Source organism: Octopus bimaculoides, chromosome 2 (genome assembly GCF_001194135.2).
Source record: "Octopus bimaculoides isolate UCB-OBI-ISO-001 chromosome 2, ASM119413v2, whole genome shotgun sequence".
NCBI classification, from domain to species: Eukaryota; Metazoa; Mollusca; class Cephalopoda; order Octopoda; family Octopodidae; genus Octopus; species Octopus bimaculoides.
Genome location: NC_068982.1, coordinates 108,520,039 through 108,537,491, shown reverse-complemented (window position 1 = coordinate 108,537,491; position 17,453 = coordinate 108,520,039). Strand labels below are relative to the sequence as shown.

At 36.2% G+C, this 17,453-nt stretch overlaps 1 protein-coding gene across 6 annotated transcripts in view; it reads right to left on the bottom strand.

Moving 5' to 3' along the window:
- The window catches only part of LOC106870404 (ceramide transfer protein), a 120,833-nt gene that overhangs the window by 61,865 nt on the left and 41,515 nt on the right, over positions 1–17,453 (bottom strand). For 3 of the 6 annotated variants that reach the window (XM_052978594.1, XM_052978595.1, XM_052978596.1), the window contains exons 2-3: positions 14,040–14,156; positions 3,037–3,090 (exon numbers count right to left, since the gene is read on the bottom strand). In XM_052978594.1, the coding sequence (XP_052834554.1) occupies positions 3,037–3,090; positions 14,040–14,156 (171 nt within the window). The remainder of the gene's footprint in view (positions 1–3,036; positions 3,091–14,039; positions 14,157–17,453) is intronic. The other 3 variants (XM_052978597.1, XM_052978599.1, XM_052978598.1) reach the window with 1 other exon arrangement.

The following is a 17,453-nucleotide window of genomic DNA, read 5'->3' as shown; positions in this document are numbered from 1 at the left end:
CAATCACCTGGCATATCCAACAGGGATATGCCAATCACCTGGCATATCCAACAGGGATATGCCAATCACCTGGCATATCCAACAGGGATATGCCAATCACCTGGCATATCCAACAGGGATATGCCAATCATCTAGCATACCCAATAGGGATATGCCAATCACCTGGCATATCCAACAGGGATATGCCAATCACCTGGCATATCCAACAGGGATATGCCAATCATTTGGCATATCCAACAGGGATATGCCAATCATCTGGCATATCCAATATGCCAATCATCTTATTTTAATAAGAAAATACAAATGTGACTCACATCAAGAAAATATCACACTACACACTCCTTTATTATGAGCAATGGATTAAAATCGCTCACAGATATGCTACAGCCTCTGGTCTACAGGCAAGTGCCCCCTATTGATACTATAATGGCCTCTGCTCCTCAGAACTGGTGAGGTTCATACCACTTCCACTTAAGCATTCTCATCTCATTAACTTCTCTCATCACTTTCATTGTGTCCAACTCCAGGCCCTGCCCTAATCCCTATGTCCAGCCCTTCCTTTCCAGAATGTCGGTACTCTGGAAATCCTTCTGTGTTCATATCTTGCCCAAAGGTGTTGAGTTACAAAAGTTCAAGAGGAACATCAATGGTATCAATTTCACTGGTCTAGGAGGGTCTGCACCTTCCTCCAGATTCAGCAAGTGAAAGAAAAAGAACCCAGAAAATTTATTGAGGCAGATACCCTTACATGTTTTTCAAGTAAGATATTTTTATTCATCTGGCCATCACACATTGAAACCACACAAACTACAAGAACTATTTGTTTACAGACGTAAACATGATACTTCACCAATGATGTCATGCAAAGATGTGAAAATAAACATTCATGTACATACACTCTTTCTTTCGTGTGCACACACATAGTCTCTGTGTGTGTGTGTGTGTGTGTGTGTGTGTGTGTGTGAGAGCGAGCGAGCGAGAGAGAGAGAAAGAGAGAAAGAAAGAGAGAAAGAAAGAAAGAGTGAGTGAGAGACACACACACACACACAATTCACTCACAAGGTATTGGTCAGCTTGGAGTTATAGTTGAAGACACTTGCTCAAAGTGTCATGTAGTGGGACTGAACCTGAAACCATATGGTTGCAAAACAAGCTTCTTAACCACACAGCCATGCCTCTAAAATTCTACATCACATTTTAATTGCTGCTGACTTTTATATGAGTATATTTAAAGATGAGGCACTGCTCAGAGACAGCTGACATGCTACAGTTAATATGGGGAGTGAAGTAATGGAAGTTAGTTTATTGTGTTTATATATTGTATATTAGTTGGGGATTTTCAGAAGGTAGAGATCACTGAAATGAAGGTGTAGACATTAGACAGGGGTAGAATATATATCAAAAATTTGAAAACAGAGCTCAATACAACAATAAAAGACAGAACTAGGAATAATGTAAAATAATTCAAACTGGAGGTGGTGTGCCAGCCCAAATACGAGAAAAAGATTCTTGGTGAGGATAATTTGAGTCATGTAACAAGACGATGGATACTAAGTATTTTTCAATTATGAAAATGTAAAGCAATTATATCCCTGATGTTATTTTGGAATTATGAAAAGTGTGAAGCTTCCAAAAAAAAAAAAAAAACCCAACGGAGACAATGAGCCCTAGTAGGTGTAGTAAAAGTAATCTTCTAATTGGCTACTGTGAGAAACGGGATTTCAGGTAGAAATAAGTAGCATTTTAAATCTTACTGTTATTGAAATGTTATAAGGCAATGAGATTCCCAGACTGAAGATTATAAAGAAAATCTTCGTTGTTGAAAGAAATGAATACAGAGTGAGAGTATAGTTATTAGTAGAAGATAAAATATTAATTTTAAAGAATGAAGAGTTGTGTTATGTGCAGAAGAGTATATAAGGCGAGTTGTGCAGTTGACGAGGATTTGTGACTTGAATTCATAATCTATTCTACAAGTTCAATAGTCTAATTTAACAAGAAAATAGATACAAACAAATGATTTTTGTTATATTGTAGATTATACAAAATTTAGAATATGTTTGCTTTCTTTAAAATTTGAAGTTAGATAAGAGTATCTAACTGAAGATAAGGGTTATTGTTGAACATAGTTCTTTTATTCTTTTAAATCTTACTGTTATTGAAAAGTTATAAGGCAATGAGTTTTCCAGACTGTGAAGACTATAAACAAATCGACACAAGGACTTATTCTTTGTAAGCCTAGTACTTATTTTATCGATCTCTTTTGCCAAACCGCTGAGTGACAAGGTCGTAAACACACCAATATCAGTTGTCAAGCGATGGTAGGGGGACAAACAGACACACACACATATATATACGACGGACTTCTTTCAGTTTCCTTCAACCAAATTCACTCACAAGGCTTTAGTTGGTATGAGGCTATAGCAGAAGACGCTTGCCCAAGGTGCCACGCAATGGGACTGAACCCGGAACCATGTGGTTGGTAAGCAAGCTACTTATCACATAGTTGCTCCTGCGCTTAAAGGTTCATGTTTTGTTTATCAGGAATTTTACTGTGCAACTTATTAGGAGGTATGGCACAAGTAAAACACAAAAATGTGTTCAAGGTTTTTTGATAGTAAGAAACAAAGCAATATATTGAAAATAAGTTTGTTTTATAGCAATTGCACAATATATTTTGCAGTTACTATAAAAGAATTTGCCTTTAGTTAACTAACTTATTAACAGTGGAAGAGATGAAATTGACTCAAGTGAGGGAAACCTAATAACTATGAAAAAGAGAATTATCAGTCAATTGTCATAAAAATTATTTTTTAAATAAATGAACTTGCAGAGATAAATTATAATACATTTGCATTTTACAACAAATTTTTTGTGAGACAGAACTTAACAGAACAGTGTTAAAATGTTAGACAGCAATGCAGTGGTATTTCAATGATAAGCATCCCAAGCAATATCAATGACAGCAATATTTTGAAACAAAGCATAAGCATGTTAGTTTCTAAGCTGATGGAGATGGAAGAAGGGTTGACGTACATGGATATATGGCTGGATACCGGATGCTAAATCCGGACTGTTTGTCACATGTTCCTACAGTACCAGAAAAAGAAGGGGAAAAAATTAATAAAAAGTGAAATTAAAAACAAATGATATGAAATTTTAAATATATGCTTTAAAAAGAATTTTAAATTCTAAAAAAAAAAGAAAGAAAAAAAGGAAAAATGAGATGAGGGTAAGTAACAGTGAAGGGATTAAGTTTGTTAGTTTCAGAAGTAATTTGTTACAGTAGCCAAGATTCATGCAATAGTTAACACGTTTCTTATAACATTATTATTTTAAGTCTAATTAATCTCAGTCAAAGATAAAATGGTAGTTAATTATTGATAGACTCTTCAATCTAGTGTTGCCTAGTGCAAATTTGTATTTCCAAAGTTCAAAGGGTATTATGATTACTGCCATAAAGATCTAACATAAAATTAAAAACTGTCAACTTTCCTCAATTGAAAATTCTAATTAACAAAAAAAGTTTTAGCTGGCCTTAAATTTGATTTGTGCATTCATTTAGTCTTACACATTAGTGTTCATCTTCCATTTAGAATTCATGACTAGAAATTTGTATATATTTTAGAGATTCAAAAATCCTTGCTTCACATAACTGTGAAAAAATTTTTCCTTCAAATGTTTGCCTATCACATGAATTTATTTTAACTGTAAATTTAAGCATTAACAAGGTGCATTCAAAAAGTATCCAACTGTATATTTTCCCACCAAAACTAATGCCGCATGGGCAAAATCGTTTGGGTGGGAGAGGACGCCTCCCTTCCTGTGCATGCATGAAAATTTTCATGTTGGTAGGTGGTGTCAGTTCCTTGGCTGTTACCCTTACAATACGGATATGCAGTGCATGCACGTCAGATTTTTGTTTTCACACAAGATGACCGAACACATCAAGTAGAAGCCATAACCCAGGTTTCATCATCAGTGATGATAGTCTTCATGAAGTCTGGGTCATGGTTTGCACAGTCCAGGATGTCCTGAGCAATTTCTATGCAGAGTTGCTTCTGCTGTTCTGCCAGCACCTTGGGGACGAATTTTGCTAACACTCTCCACATGCACAAATCTTCCGTTTATATGGAGTGCACTGATCCTATGCTTATTCTCACTTCATGAACAATTTCCTGGATTGTTACACAATGGTCTTTGATCATTATTTGTTAAACCTTCTCAATCAGCTCCTCGATTTGGATTGTAGATGACCCGCTTGAGTTTGCCTTGCTCTCCGCTGAGGTGTGGCCTTGCTCTCCACTGAGGTGTGGCCATGTCTCCACTGAGGTAAGCAGCTGTACCACTCCTTGATTTGAGTTTTTCCCATGGCATCATTGCCAAAGGCCTGCTGAATCTTCTGAATGGTTTGCGCAAGAGTACCATCAAGCTTTTTGCAAAACTTGATGCAATACCTCTGCTTAATGCATTTGGTGAAAACAAAAATCCAACAAGCACTCAGTACACATCTGTACTCCAGATGTAATGGCTGGGAACTAACATGGCCTACTGGTGCAAAAATTTTCACACATGCACAGGAAGGGTGGCATCACCTACCACCTAAAGGATTTTCCCTATGTGGCATTAGTTTTGGCAAGAAAAAATAAAGTTGGATAGTTTTTGTATGCCTTGCATATATGACCATTCCATGAAATTGTTTTGGTGAACAACTTTTACTAATGTCATCTATACCATCATGTAGCTTAACTGGCACTTTTTTTTTTTTTTTTTCACAGTTAATATATCAGGACATATTAACTGAATCATATAACTAACTAATGATCTTTGAATAAATAGTATAATCAATGTGTTTCACTTTGGCATGCACCATCTTCAAACTTTATTCATAACTCAGCACTGAAAAGCTACAAAACCCTTATAAATTTTACTGAGTTGTTTCGTCTCTCCTAGAGTTAGATACCCTAAAACTATGAGGAAGAGGTGTAAATATGCAGGTGCAGTATGGTTGTGTAGTAAGAAGTTTGCTCCCCAACTACATGGTTCTGTTTTCAATCCTACTGTGTGGCACCAGTCCTAGGTTGAGCAAAGCCTTGTGAGTGGATTTGCTAAGATGGAAACTGAAAAAAGCTCATTGTGTCTATATTTATATGTACATATCTGTGTGTGTGTGCGCACGCATGTTTGTGCTTGCTCCTCACCACTACTTGACGACCAGTGTCTGTTTATATCCTTGTAACTTAACAGTTCACCATAAGAGACCAGTAGAATAAGTACCAGGTTTCAAAAAAGTAAGTACTAGGATTGATTTGTCCAGCTAAAACCCTTTAAAGCAGTGCCCCAGCAAGGCCGCAGTCCAATGACCGAAACGGGTAAAAAGGTAATTTCAAAGTTAAGAGTCATGGCCACTGTCACACTGTATTGGCAATACCAAAATATGAACCTCAATCATACTGAGAGGTTGACAGAAGCTCTATTAATTTGACTATCCATGCTTGTAGAATATTACAAAAGTGATTGTCTAATATTAATATTTATCTCCATTACAACATTATTTTGATATTTTAGCTAAACCACGAGAAAGCACTGTAAATATATGAGTGTTTATGTACAAGTAAGACTTTGTGATTAATATATTTTGGATAGTTAAAAGAAGGTACAAGGGTCAAGCAATGTGCAAAATATCAGCCAGTTAGAGCAGTCAGCTTACAAATAAGTCTTTAATTAGTTCTAACACACATATGCAAATAGACACACTTACATACACTCACACAAACTTGCAAAACTAAAGTTAAAACCATAATGATTGTGCTTTGAGTGCATGCACAAACATGATTGCAACTGTTTATTTTACATGTTTTTCAAAACTAACCAATGTAAAAAAAACTTTGTAAATCTTCCCAATCTAGAGGATTTGCAAATGCACAGAAATATGCAGAAATAAGAGAGGGGTGTACCTGGGAGCTAAATTCATAAAATCAAGAACCTGATTACAATATTGTAGCCAGTATTCCTATTGAAATCTAAGCTTCATATTTACTTGAAATTAAAATCACAAAAATATGAGCATAATATATCTTGAAGGTTTAATAAGGTTAATGCATATCTCTAGATTTACTATCGTTGGACAAGTGAGATTTGTCACTCAGGATAGGATGCTAGTCTTTCTTAGGTAACATTCCCTAGAAGGGCCTGAGGCTTTTCAGAAATAGTTCCTACAAAAAATCCAGTCAAAACATCTTATCACTCGGCATGCCAATGTGTGAAAAAATGACAGACACATGTATACATGCTTTTTCAATTATAAAAGACAAATTTACAAACAGACTTAGTTGCCAGCTTACTTTACAAGCTGAGAACAACAAGCTGAACCATCAAGCAAGAAGAAAAGATTTCTTATCTACTGAGATATTTACTGAATAAATTAACTTAATAAATAATCTCTTTGTTAATTTTCCTAGTCTATCTCTTCTCCATGAGCCAAAGAGGGAACTTTAATTTAGTCCCTGACACGTTAAAAACAGCAGCCAACTTTCCTTGGAATCACTTAACTCAAGTATATAATGTACTCCTACATAACTCCTAAAAAAGATGAGGTGGTCATGCTAAAAATGCCTTTGATTATAGATTTGTTTCATCAAAGTTGACCTGGGACCAAACAACAAATACCTAGTCTCCATTTAGAAAAACTAAAGGCAAAAAAATGAAAGGTTCTTGCTCACAGACACATCAAAATATCTACAGTAAGATAGGAATTCATTGTTCAGAAACCAGTGACCTGATAACGCACTCACTCCGACACTTCCTCTACACACATTCTTAAAAATCATAAATTATTAATAACAATAAGCATTGTCTACATTAGTGCATAAAATGTAAGAAACACAACACAATTATGGAAGGTGAAACCTAGTGTGTGTATCTATAAAGTTGATAATCATCTTATATGTAGTAGTATTCCCAAAGAAGCTACAAATATACAACACTGACTTATTTTGTTATCAGCAATTCTGTAGTAAATATGAACATGATAAAAAATCAGCAGCAAGTAGATGTTATGGCAATTAAACAACCATATACTTATACAATGACAAACATTTTGAATAATTTTGGTGTGTCTCTTTAAAAAAGAAAAAAAAAACAGTGTTTATCGTGATTTTACAAGGTCAAAGGTTCAGAATACAAAAATTAAAGCTTTCATTCTTCTTTTTAAACAGTTTTGCTTCTGAACAACAATACAGATGATACATTGTCTGACCTCCAAAAAAAAACAAAAAAAACTGTACAAGTTCCACTTGTTATCCAAATATGTTTTCAACTATGCAAACTATAAACATTCCTGAACTAATAAATAACTATTACTGACTGCTGTTTTTATATTTTGTGTAAAATTGTATATTTTGATTAAAGATAAACAGAATATGAAAATGATGAAAAATTACTAAAAAAATAACTGATCGTATTCCTTTCTCCCAAAACATGCTACAATTTGCAAGTATTACTTATTTGAAAAGTTAAAAACAAAACTTCTATCCAACACTTGCAATCTCCTTATATCAAATCTCTTCAAATCAACTTTATGTAATGAAATTGTGGAGGTAGGGTAGTAGGAGTCCACCCTCTAATAGACATTGCTTCATTAGCATTTCATTCTGATTACTTTATTGAAGCTAAAACATTCCACTCAATCAGATCTTCCCACATAACTGTGTATCATTTCCTCTGTTGACAAACCCTTTAAGGTCCATTATACTTCCTTCCAGATTTTGCTTACCAACATTTATTTTGTGTATCTTCTGCTACCAAATTCAGACAGTCAACAAATATGGTCTTGTTTTCTTAACATGGATATAATAGCAAAAACAATATTTTTGATAGTCAATTATAACCAACCATTAAGTCATAACTTATCTATCTCTTAAATTCACACACCAGATTCAATGGGATATAAATTAATTTATTCTTTTCCAGTATACAAAATTCTACAGACTTTACAGCATCATACAACTTACCTTCTTCCATCCATCTTGCAGTTTTAATGCTACATTTACTATCCTTAAATTCAAACAGGATTAAAACAGAAAATAGTGATGAAAACTCATCCCATTTTCTAAGAATATAGCTTACTTACGATAATGACATCGTCACCAACATATTTATCATTTAATGTCCACTTATTTATGCTTACATGGGTTGAATGGAGAGCATCTAAGTATGTTTGCTTTCCATGCTTGCATGGGTTAGAAGAGTCTTCTCTAACATAGCATCACAACATTTGTTGTGATTCTCTGTCATCTCCTTTGTGAAGTTCAGCCACTTGAGATTAGCTTTCAAAACTTCTTCCAATGTTTTTCTTCCTCAATTTTCCTTTTCAACAGGTTCCTTCTACTTAAATCACTCAGCAGTTCTTTACTCATATGACATCTGCTATATGTATTACATGCCAATTACCAGCACAATCATCTCTCTTACATCAATTCATTAGGCACCCAATTTTTCTCTTGGCTCATTTGTACTCTGTTCTTTATGCAAAGTAACAGTACACCTCCAGCAAAACATGCTCACTTCATTTCTCTCCAAACTCTGTAAATCCTCTACAATCAGTAATCATGTTTGGCTACCATGCAACATTGTGCATCAAATACAAGCATCATATAATCTATGTTTCACTCACGGACAAAATCCTTGAACTGATGACAGAAGTAATGGATACCTAAACTGTTTCCATCTTGTTTTCATTCAAGCTATATGCTATCAGAGGATCCATTATGAACGATAACAAAAAGCATCAACTACTTCTAAGGAGCCTGACAAGTATTAAAAAGAATTTATTCCACAGGTGGCTCTCTGAAAGTTGTAGATAATCTCTGCTACCTAGGTAACCTAATTATTAGTGGAGGAGGCTGTACATAAAGTGTAATTGCTAAAATAAGAATAGGATGGGGAAAGTTCAGAGTTTTTACTTCTGTTGGCAACCATGTCTCTCTCTTTCTCTCTCCCCCCTCTCCAAGTGAAGGGAAGATTGTGTGATGCATGTGTATGAACTGTGATGCTGCATGGTAGTAAGACATAGGCCCTGAATGCAGACGACATCTGAAGACTAGAGAAGAATGAACCTGGTATGCTCTTCTGGATGTGTAATGTTATTGAGCATGTGTGACAGGACAGAGAGAAGTTGGGCATAAGAGGAATTATGTGGTGTGCAAGAGAAGAGACTGCACTGGTTTGATCACATGATGCAGATAGATGAGGACAGTTGTATAAAGAAATGTCAATCACTTAAAGTGGAGGGAAGTTGTGGAAAAGAGAGGCCCAGGAAGACCTGGGACAAAGTACTGAAGACCGGCTCAAAACACTAAGCCTTACAAAGGAGATGACAGAGGACCGAGATATGTGGCACATTGCTATACTCAAGAAGACCTGCTCATCATAACAGAATTGATGGTGTTATGTAAAAAGCATCCACATAAAAAGCACCCAGCACACTCTGTAAAGTGGTTGGTATTAGGAAGGGCATCCAACTATAGAAACCAAGCCAAAACAGTGTATGAAACCGGTGTGCCCCTGGCCTTGCCAGTTCCTCTCAAGCTGTCCAACCCATGCCATCATGGGGAATGGACTAAAGTTGATGGTGATGATGTGCCCTTACTGCTAATTGCTATTGTGAATCTGCCATAAATGAAGTCTTCCCACTCTGTCACTCTGCCTATGATTCCAGTATATCTCATGCTCCTATAATCTACACTGGGTATACTATATGGAATTCCTACCTACTATTTTTCTGCATATTGAGTTCTGATGGTGGTAGAATCCAGGTTTCTTCCTTGTTACCAAGGACTTTTATCATTAAAATTTACTTTGAGACCATTTAATTCTGTACTTTACATCCACATTTTTAATTTCTTCTCTAATTCTTTGAGTCAACTAGATCATCAACACAGATAGGAGCTCCACCTGATACTAAATTCCTCACTGAACTCATTGCTAACTCCCATTTTATTGAAGATATTTTATTAAATGGCTTGCAAGCTCACATAAACCAATCATCTACACATGTGAACATCAGATTAGAGTATGGTACCCTGTCAAAACTGCTACAAATAGTGGCTTATACCTTCCTGCTTCCATAAACAAAATAATCAATATACAGGAATAAATAAAATGGAGATGAAATCATCATTAAGTGCCCTTGCGATGCACCAAAAACTATTTTTGTGACACTCATTGATTTTTTCCCGCTTTATCAGATTAAAAAAAAAAAAGAAATATTGTAATGATAGTACAAATAAAGTGTTAAAATTGATAGCAAAAGTAGAGAAATTTAAGAAAAATCTGTTTATATAGCATCACAAATGTGTAGTAAAATTAATATTGGCATCATATAGAATTCTGTAACAAAATTTTCTTGAAAGCCCTTAATAAATCTGCTTGCATCGAATGTTTCAAGTTCAGTTCTGTATATTTTTCCAACTAGACATTTCATAATCCAGCAAAAAGAAACTTTACAATGCAACAGTACAGCATATAAACCTTGAGTCAAGATCTTTTAATAAATAATGCAACATAACAAAACAATATGGTGGAATAGATAATGAACTAGTTATATGCATTATTAGTGAAGTGTCACACCCAATGGCTGGCAGGAAGTAGTGGTCACTATCAACTGCTAAAAGGGCAAAGAAGATGATTTAGAAGAGAGGCAATTACAGAAGCATCAGATTGCTGGAGTAGGTTATGTAACCTACTGAAGGACTAATTACAAGCAGCACTGATTAAGAACAGAATTAACCAAGACAAGACACAGTCCAAGTTTGTGCTCAGAATTTCCACACTTAAAGCAAGACCTAAGAGTGAGAGATCTTAAGGCTAAGTTTTAGTTAACAACAAAGAAGACTTTGGGAAAGTGGGTGTGCTTGATATGCAGGAAAGAAGCTCTCGCCCACTTCCTAGTGAAAATATGGAAGAAGCACTTAGCTAGAAGTAGGCCACTATACATGCATTTGTTGACCTGGAAGACAGCCTTTGACAAGATTTTATGCTCTATAATCAGGTGGTTAGTAAGAAAATTAATGATAGCTGAATGGCTTGTGAGAACCATACACGACATGTCTAGAGATGCTGTCAGCAAGGTGAGAGTTAAAGAGTTTAGAGAAGAATTTAGCACGCAGAGGAATGTACATCAGAGCTCAGTTCTCAGCTCCCTTCTGTTCATTATGGGGATCTTGGTCATACTTAGAGTTTGAAATAACTCCAGTATGCCTATAATCATGTTCATATAGCTAAATTAGCCAACAATTTACAGAGGAATTTCCACACTTAAAGTAAAACCTAAAAATGAGAAGTCTTAAAGCAAACAAAACAAAGACCAAAGTTTTAATTAACAAGAAAGAAGATAGGATTCTATTACCATTGAAAAAATGGGTGTGCTTGATATGCAGGAAAGAAGCCAGTAGGAATTCAATGTGGTATACCCACTGTAATTAATGGACACAAGAGATTTAGTAGGACCACTGGCAGGTCTATAGTAAAGATAGACATCATATGTGGCAGACGTACACAGTAGTTAGCAGTAATAGTACATATGAAATAAATTCCCTCAATTATTGGGAAAGTTCCCAAGAAGCTGCTAATAGCTTTTATTCTGTAGGTGACCTAATTAGCAGTAGCTGTGGGTGCTCTAAATGTATAGTTTCTATGAACAGTATGGGAAAAATTCAGGGAGCTATTACCTTGACTGGCAGCAAAGGATTTCTTGCTCAGATTGTACGATGCCTGTATACAAAGTACAATGATGTATAAAGAGGTGGGCACTGAATGCAGAGGATATGTAAAGAGTGTTGGATGTGTCATATTAATGTGTAGGATGACAACAAAGCACAAATGAACTGAGAAAAAAATTGAATATAAGTAGAATCAGTTGTAGTGTGCAATGAAGAAAACTGTGCTGGTATGGGCATGTGATGCATATGGAGGCAGTGAGTTGCAAAAAGAAGTGCTCAGCACTCCAAATGGATGGAACATGTGGACAAGGAAGATCAAAGTAAACACAAGATAGTGAAAACTGATCTCAGGATACTGAACCTCACAAGGAAAATAACAAGGGATCACAAGTTGCAGTGATGTGTTGTGCTAGAGAAGCTGTGCCCGACCAATTCAAGTATGAAAGAGATTTAAAATGCGAATGGAAAATGGGATGTATAATATTTACATTTGGATCCCTTCTGATATATTAAATCTTCGAAAACCACTCCCCAACCACTGTTACTTTCTTACTGATCACTCACCCCACATCCAAACAATGACTCCCTGCTCTCACTATCTCACCCGACACACCTGTGTAACAAGAAATTCCAATGCATTTGACAGATACACATTGAATCCCTTCTTTAGTACTAACCTACTCTCTATTTGTTAACTTAACCAACAACTGTTTGTCTGTCTCTCTCTCTCTCCCCACCCCATCCTTTAATCTCTTCTCTATCACCATCTCACTCTAGTTAGAAAGAAATGAATGTACACAGACAATACTGAACAAAGAAGACTCTTTAGTCTTTTGAGTTACAAGACAACCTTCCAGTGCTGGTGAACAAATGAACAGAGACAATGCAACAGAGAAGGGCATCTTGATGGGGAGAAGACAAACTCTTTAATGCTAGTGCCACTCAATAAACTATGTGATGTGAAGTAATTAGTGAATGTCAGAGATAAAATAGGGTAGAGGGAACTTTTCAGTCTTTCTGGAGACAAGACACCATAATACAATGCACCCAGTGCACTCTGTAAAATGACTGGCAATAAGTTGGGGGTGGAGTCATCCAGCCATAGAAACCATGCCAAAAATGGAACATACAAGCAAAACATGACCCCAACCTGCCTAAGTAAGAACTGACTTGAATTGTGAAGACCTGTCTCACCCAAGTCAATAAGGAAAAGTAAAAGGGTGATGATGATAATCCATTACTCTAACCCACAAAATTTTCCGAGACAGTGAACAACAAAAGAAAAACAATAAAACTGTTTATTTACTGTTAGCAAGATTATAGAAAACAAACTATTTTTGTTCCAACAATGAAAACCATTGTTATTACAAATACTAATTACACAAGTAAAATAATAGCTTCTGTAGAAATATTAAAATAAAAGACTCAAGAAAAAAAATCCAACAAGAAGAAGACAACACAGAGTAAAAAGTGAGAAAATGAGAAGCATTTAGTGAAAGAAATGGAGGAAATTAAAGGCTAATGTTAGAAAAGAAGCAATGCAATTAGTAAAATGAAGAAAACAAATCTTCATAAAAACAAATAGTGTAAAATAAAAAGTGAAAAAAAAAAATGCTTGCAATATCAAAGAGATTAAAGCAACATTAACTGTTCAGACAAGCAGCACTTCTATATACATAACAGTTAGTTTCTAAGAACATCATTCTATTTCTTTTGATACATTGCAAATTTGGAGATCCTCTATTAAGCAGTAAATAAGCTTCAGAATTATTAGAATATTTTTATAAAACCCAATTTAAATAAAATGGTAAATTAATTGATAAAACTACGATAAGAGATTTAGAACAAAATTTTGTGCGATATTTAACATCCTTTTTTCCATGCTGTCATGGGTTGAATGGATCAACAGGAACTGACAAGCCAAAGGACTGTGCCAAGCTCTAATGTCTGCTTTAGCATGGTTCCTACAGCTGGATGCACTTCCTAATGTCTAGAGTGTACTGGGTACTTTTTTTTTTATGGCACTAGAACTAGTGCCACCAAGTACTCGGAAGACCAAGTACTCTTCAACTGAGTGCGGTATAGTATTGAAAGAGGTAAAAGTTTGATAGGGGGACAGGAACAGACTTCTTGCTGAAGAGGAGAATGCAAATATAAAGTATAACAGAAATTGTCATTGAACATATTTCAATGTTCTCTTCTGGTAGGTTTTGTGAGTATAAAAGTGTCTTAAATATACAGATATTCACTTTATCTTTACACACAAGTCACATTGGAACGGGTTAAAAACATTAAAAGGATGGGAGGGCAAACACTAACCTTGTGTAATTCTATAGAACCAACCCACAATTTCCTTTCTTCAACATCTTTGGCACGAAGATACCATACATTATCATTGACGCTGACGTCAAAACGACATTCATCAAATGGATGCGGCTGAAAAGATAAAAATAAATTACATGAAAAACTGTCTTAGCTTTTTGCCATCTTACATTTAATAATTTCATACCACAAAATTAAGGTCAGAAGGATGAAAAGTTTGACTAATAGCTTAAAAATTATCACATGCATTTAGTGATTGCATTAAGAATTTCAGTAAATATGGTTTATTTTTTAATAATCCCTTTATTTTAGAGTTGTTCCTCAACAAAATGACATAATTATTAACAAACTTTTTGCATTCAGTACCTTGTGTAAATAAGTTTTTGAGTAGAATTTACAAGCTTTGTAAACATTACGTGTAAACAAGCATTTTCACAGCTGAAATATTGCTTTTTTTTTTTTTTTTTTTTTTTTTTTTTTTTGATAGCAGTGGCCCACTTGTCAGTATTGTTTGCAAACATAAAATATGTAATTGTTTGTTTGTTTGTATGTATGTACGTATGCATGCATGAGTATATAATTGGTAGAACTTACTGAATGAAACAAAGGAAAATCAAATAAAAGATTAATTTATATAGACCTTTGGAAATGTGCTGTGCGTGAGAAGACCCGGCAAGCCAAGTAAGATCGTTGCCAGTGCCCTGGACTGGTTCTTGTGCGGGTGGCACATGAGATGCACCATTTTGAGCGTGGCCGTTGCCAGTACCGCCTGACTGGCTCCCGTAGGATTTTCGAGTGAGATCGTTGCCAGTGCCCCTGGACTGGCTTGTGCGGGTGGCACATAAAAGACACCATTACGAGCGTGGCCGTTTTCGTGCGGGTGACACGTAAAAGCACCCACTACACTCTCTGAGTGGATGGCGTTAGGAAGGGCATCCAGCTGTAGAAACTCTGCCAAATTAGACTGGAGCCTGGTGTTACCATCCGGTTTCACCAGTCCTCAGTCAAATCGTCCAACCCATGCTAGCATGGAAAGCGGACGTTAAACGATGATGATGATGATGATGATGTACAAGTTTCATCTTTCAAAAGGTTTGCTTAAAGTTTTTTTTAATAAAATGCACAAAAGAAAATAATACAGAGGGGAAAAGGCTAGTATGTTTCCATATTATATAGCCAAACTATAACTACTACAGATACAGAGGATCAATTCCCTCCTAAGAATTATTTAATAGTGATTTAGTATATTTGCTGAATTTAAAATTTACTCCACTTAATACATGTTACCTGCATGTTTCCAAAACTTTTCAGAACTATCCAACCCATATTAGCCTGAATGAATAAATGGAAAAGTGATACATGTGTATGCTTTAAAGAATAAACAACTTGAACAATGTATCATATAAATAATGCAATAATTGAAACTCTACACTACATCACGACCATCCTTTAAGGTTTGTTTCCCATGCAAGCATGAATTGGATGGTCTGACTGAGTCTGACAAGCCACAGAACTGCATCAGGCCCAAATGTCAGCTTTGGTATTTTCTATGGCTGGATACTCTTCCTAACACCACCTACTTTACCATATAATGGGTGCCTTTTCCATAGTACTAGCACTAGTGGAGCTGCCAAGTAAATTGTAAGACAAAGTAAAGAAAGGAAAAAGAAGAAACTCCTTGGACTGAGTGGTAATATATTTGAGAGGGTTAGGTAGCTTTACATTAAGTCTTGACGGCTAAAGAAATAGAAAAACAAGCAGAAGTGTCTTACTATAACTGAAAGAAAGACTCAAAACAGAGGATAAAATGACTAGTGGTATTTGTTCTGGTTCACTGCACTCTGAGTTCAAACCCTACTGATGCCAACTTTGCCCTTCATTCATTCTGGCCAATAAAACAGGGTCATGGCTTAGCAGAGTTGTTAGAGCAACAGATGAGATGCCTTGTGGTATTTGTTCAAGTCTTTTGCCTTAGGAGTTCTTGAATGGTAGACTTAATCTGTTGCCTCTACCTGGTTTTTGAGTATGTTTAGTAGAGTGTACTCTGTTTTGAACATTCAAATCCTCAGTCCTCAGTTTGAGGATAATTTCCTCCTTTCTTTCAATCAGTTTTGGAAGCCATGGGCAATGCCCTTCCCTCCAAACTAGATGGTTAAAAACTCCTGGCACAACAAAACTAACAGTGTAAGGAGCAGTATAACAATTACTATTGCATGATAAACATGTAGCATATCGTCAGCGGTTTTTTTGGTAATAAATTTTTATTCATACACACACTGCCTATGGCATACATACAACCACTTTTTCAACTAATGTATGATTTCATACTCATATTAGAAGCCCAGCAGATGATAGCCAATTAATTCCTAATAGCTGTCCCTTATTCTGATATTATTTTACTATGCTACATCAGATAAATCGACAAAGAACATCATGTAATATCCTACAGAGATTCAGTGAAGTCAGATCTAATGTATACTCATCAGTTTCTTTGTGACAAAAGGCAAGGGAAAATTTCTGCAAAAAACTGTGTGTGTGTATGTATGTGTGAGGGAGAGATAGGAGAGTAGAGAGAGGGGAGAGAGGAGAGAGTAGAGAGAGGAGAGAGTAGAGAGAGGAGAGAGAGTAGAGAGTAAAGAGAGAGAGAGAGGAGAAAGAGAGAGAGAGAGGAGAAAGAGAGAGAGAGAGGAGAAAGAGAGAGAGAGAGGAGAGAGAGAGGAGAAAGAGAGAGAGAGGAGAAAGAGAGAGAGGAGAGAAAGAGAGAGAGGAGAGAAAGAGAGAGAGGAGAAAGAGAGAGAGAGGAGAGAAAGAGAGAGAGGAGAAAGAGAGAGAGAGAGGAGAAAGAGAGAGAGAGGAGAAAGAGAGAGAGAGAGGAGAAAGAGAGGAGAAAGCGAGAGAGGAGAGAGAGAGGAGAAAGAGAGAGAGGAGAAAAAGAGAGAGGAGAAAGAAAGAGAGAGAGAGGAGAAAGAAAGAGAGAGAGGAGAAAGAAAGAGAGAGAGGAGAAAGAGAGAGAGAGAGGAGAAAGAGAGAGAGAGAGGAGAAAGAGAGAGAGAGAGGAGAAAGAGAGAGAGAGAGGAGAAAGAGAGAGAGAGAGGAGAAAGAGAGAGAGAGAGAGAGGAGAAAGAGAGAGAGAGAGAGAGGAGAAAGAGAGAGAGAAGAAAGAGTAAAGAGGGGAGAGAGAGTAGAGGGAGTAGAGGAAGTAGAGGGGGAGAGAGTAGAGGGAGAGAGAGTGTAGAAGTAGAGAGAGTGTAGAAGTAGAGAGAGAGTAGAGGGAAAGAGAGTAGAGGGAAGGAAGAGAGAGAGAGAGAGAGTAGAGGGAGAGAAGAGAGAGTAGAGGGAGAGAAGAGAGAGTAGAGGGAGAGAAGAGAGAGTAGAGGGAGAGAAGAGAGAGTAGAGGGAGAGAAGAGAGAG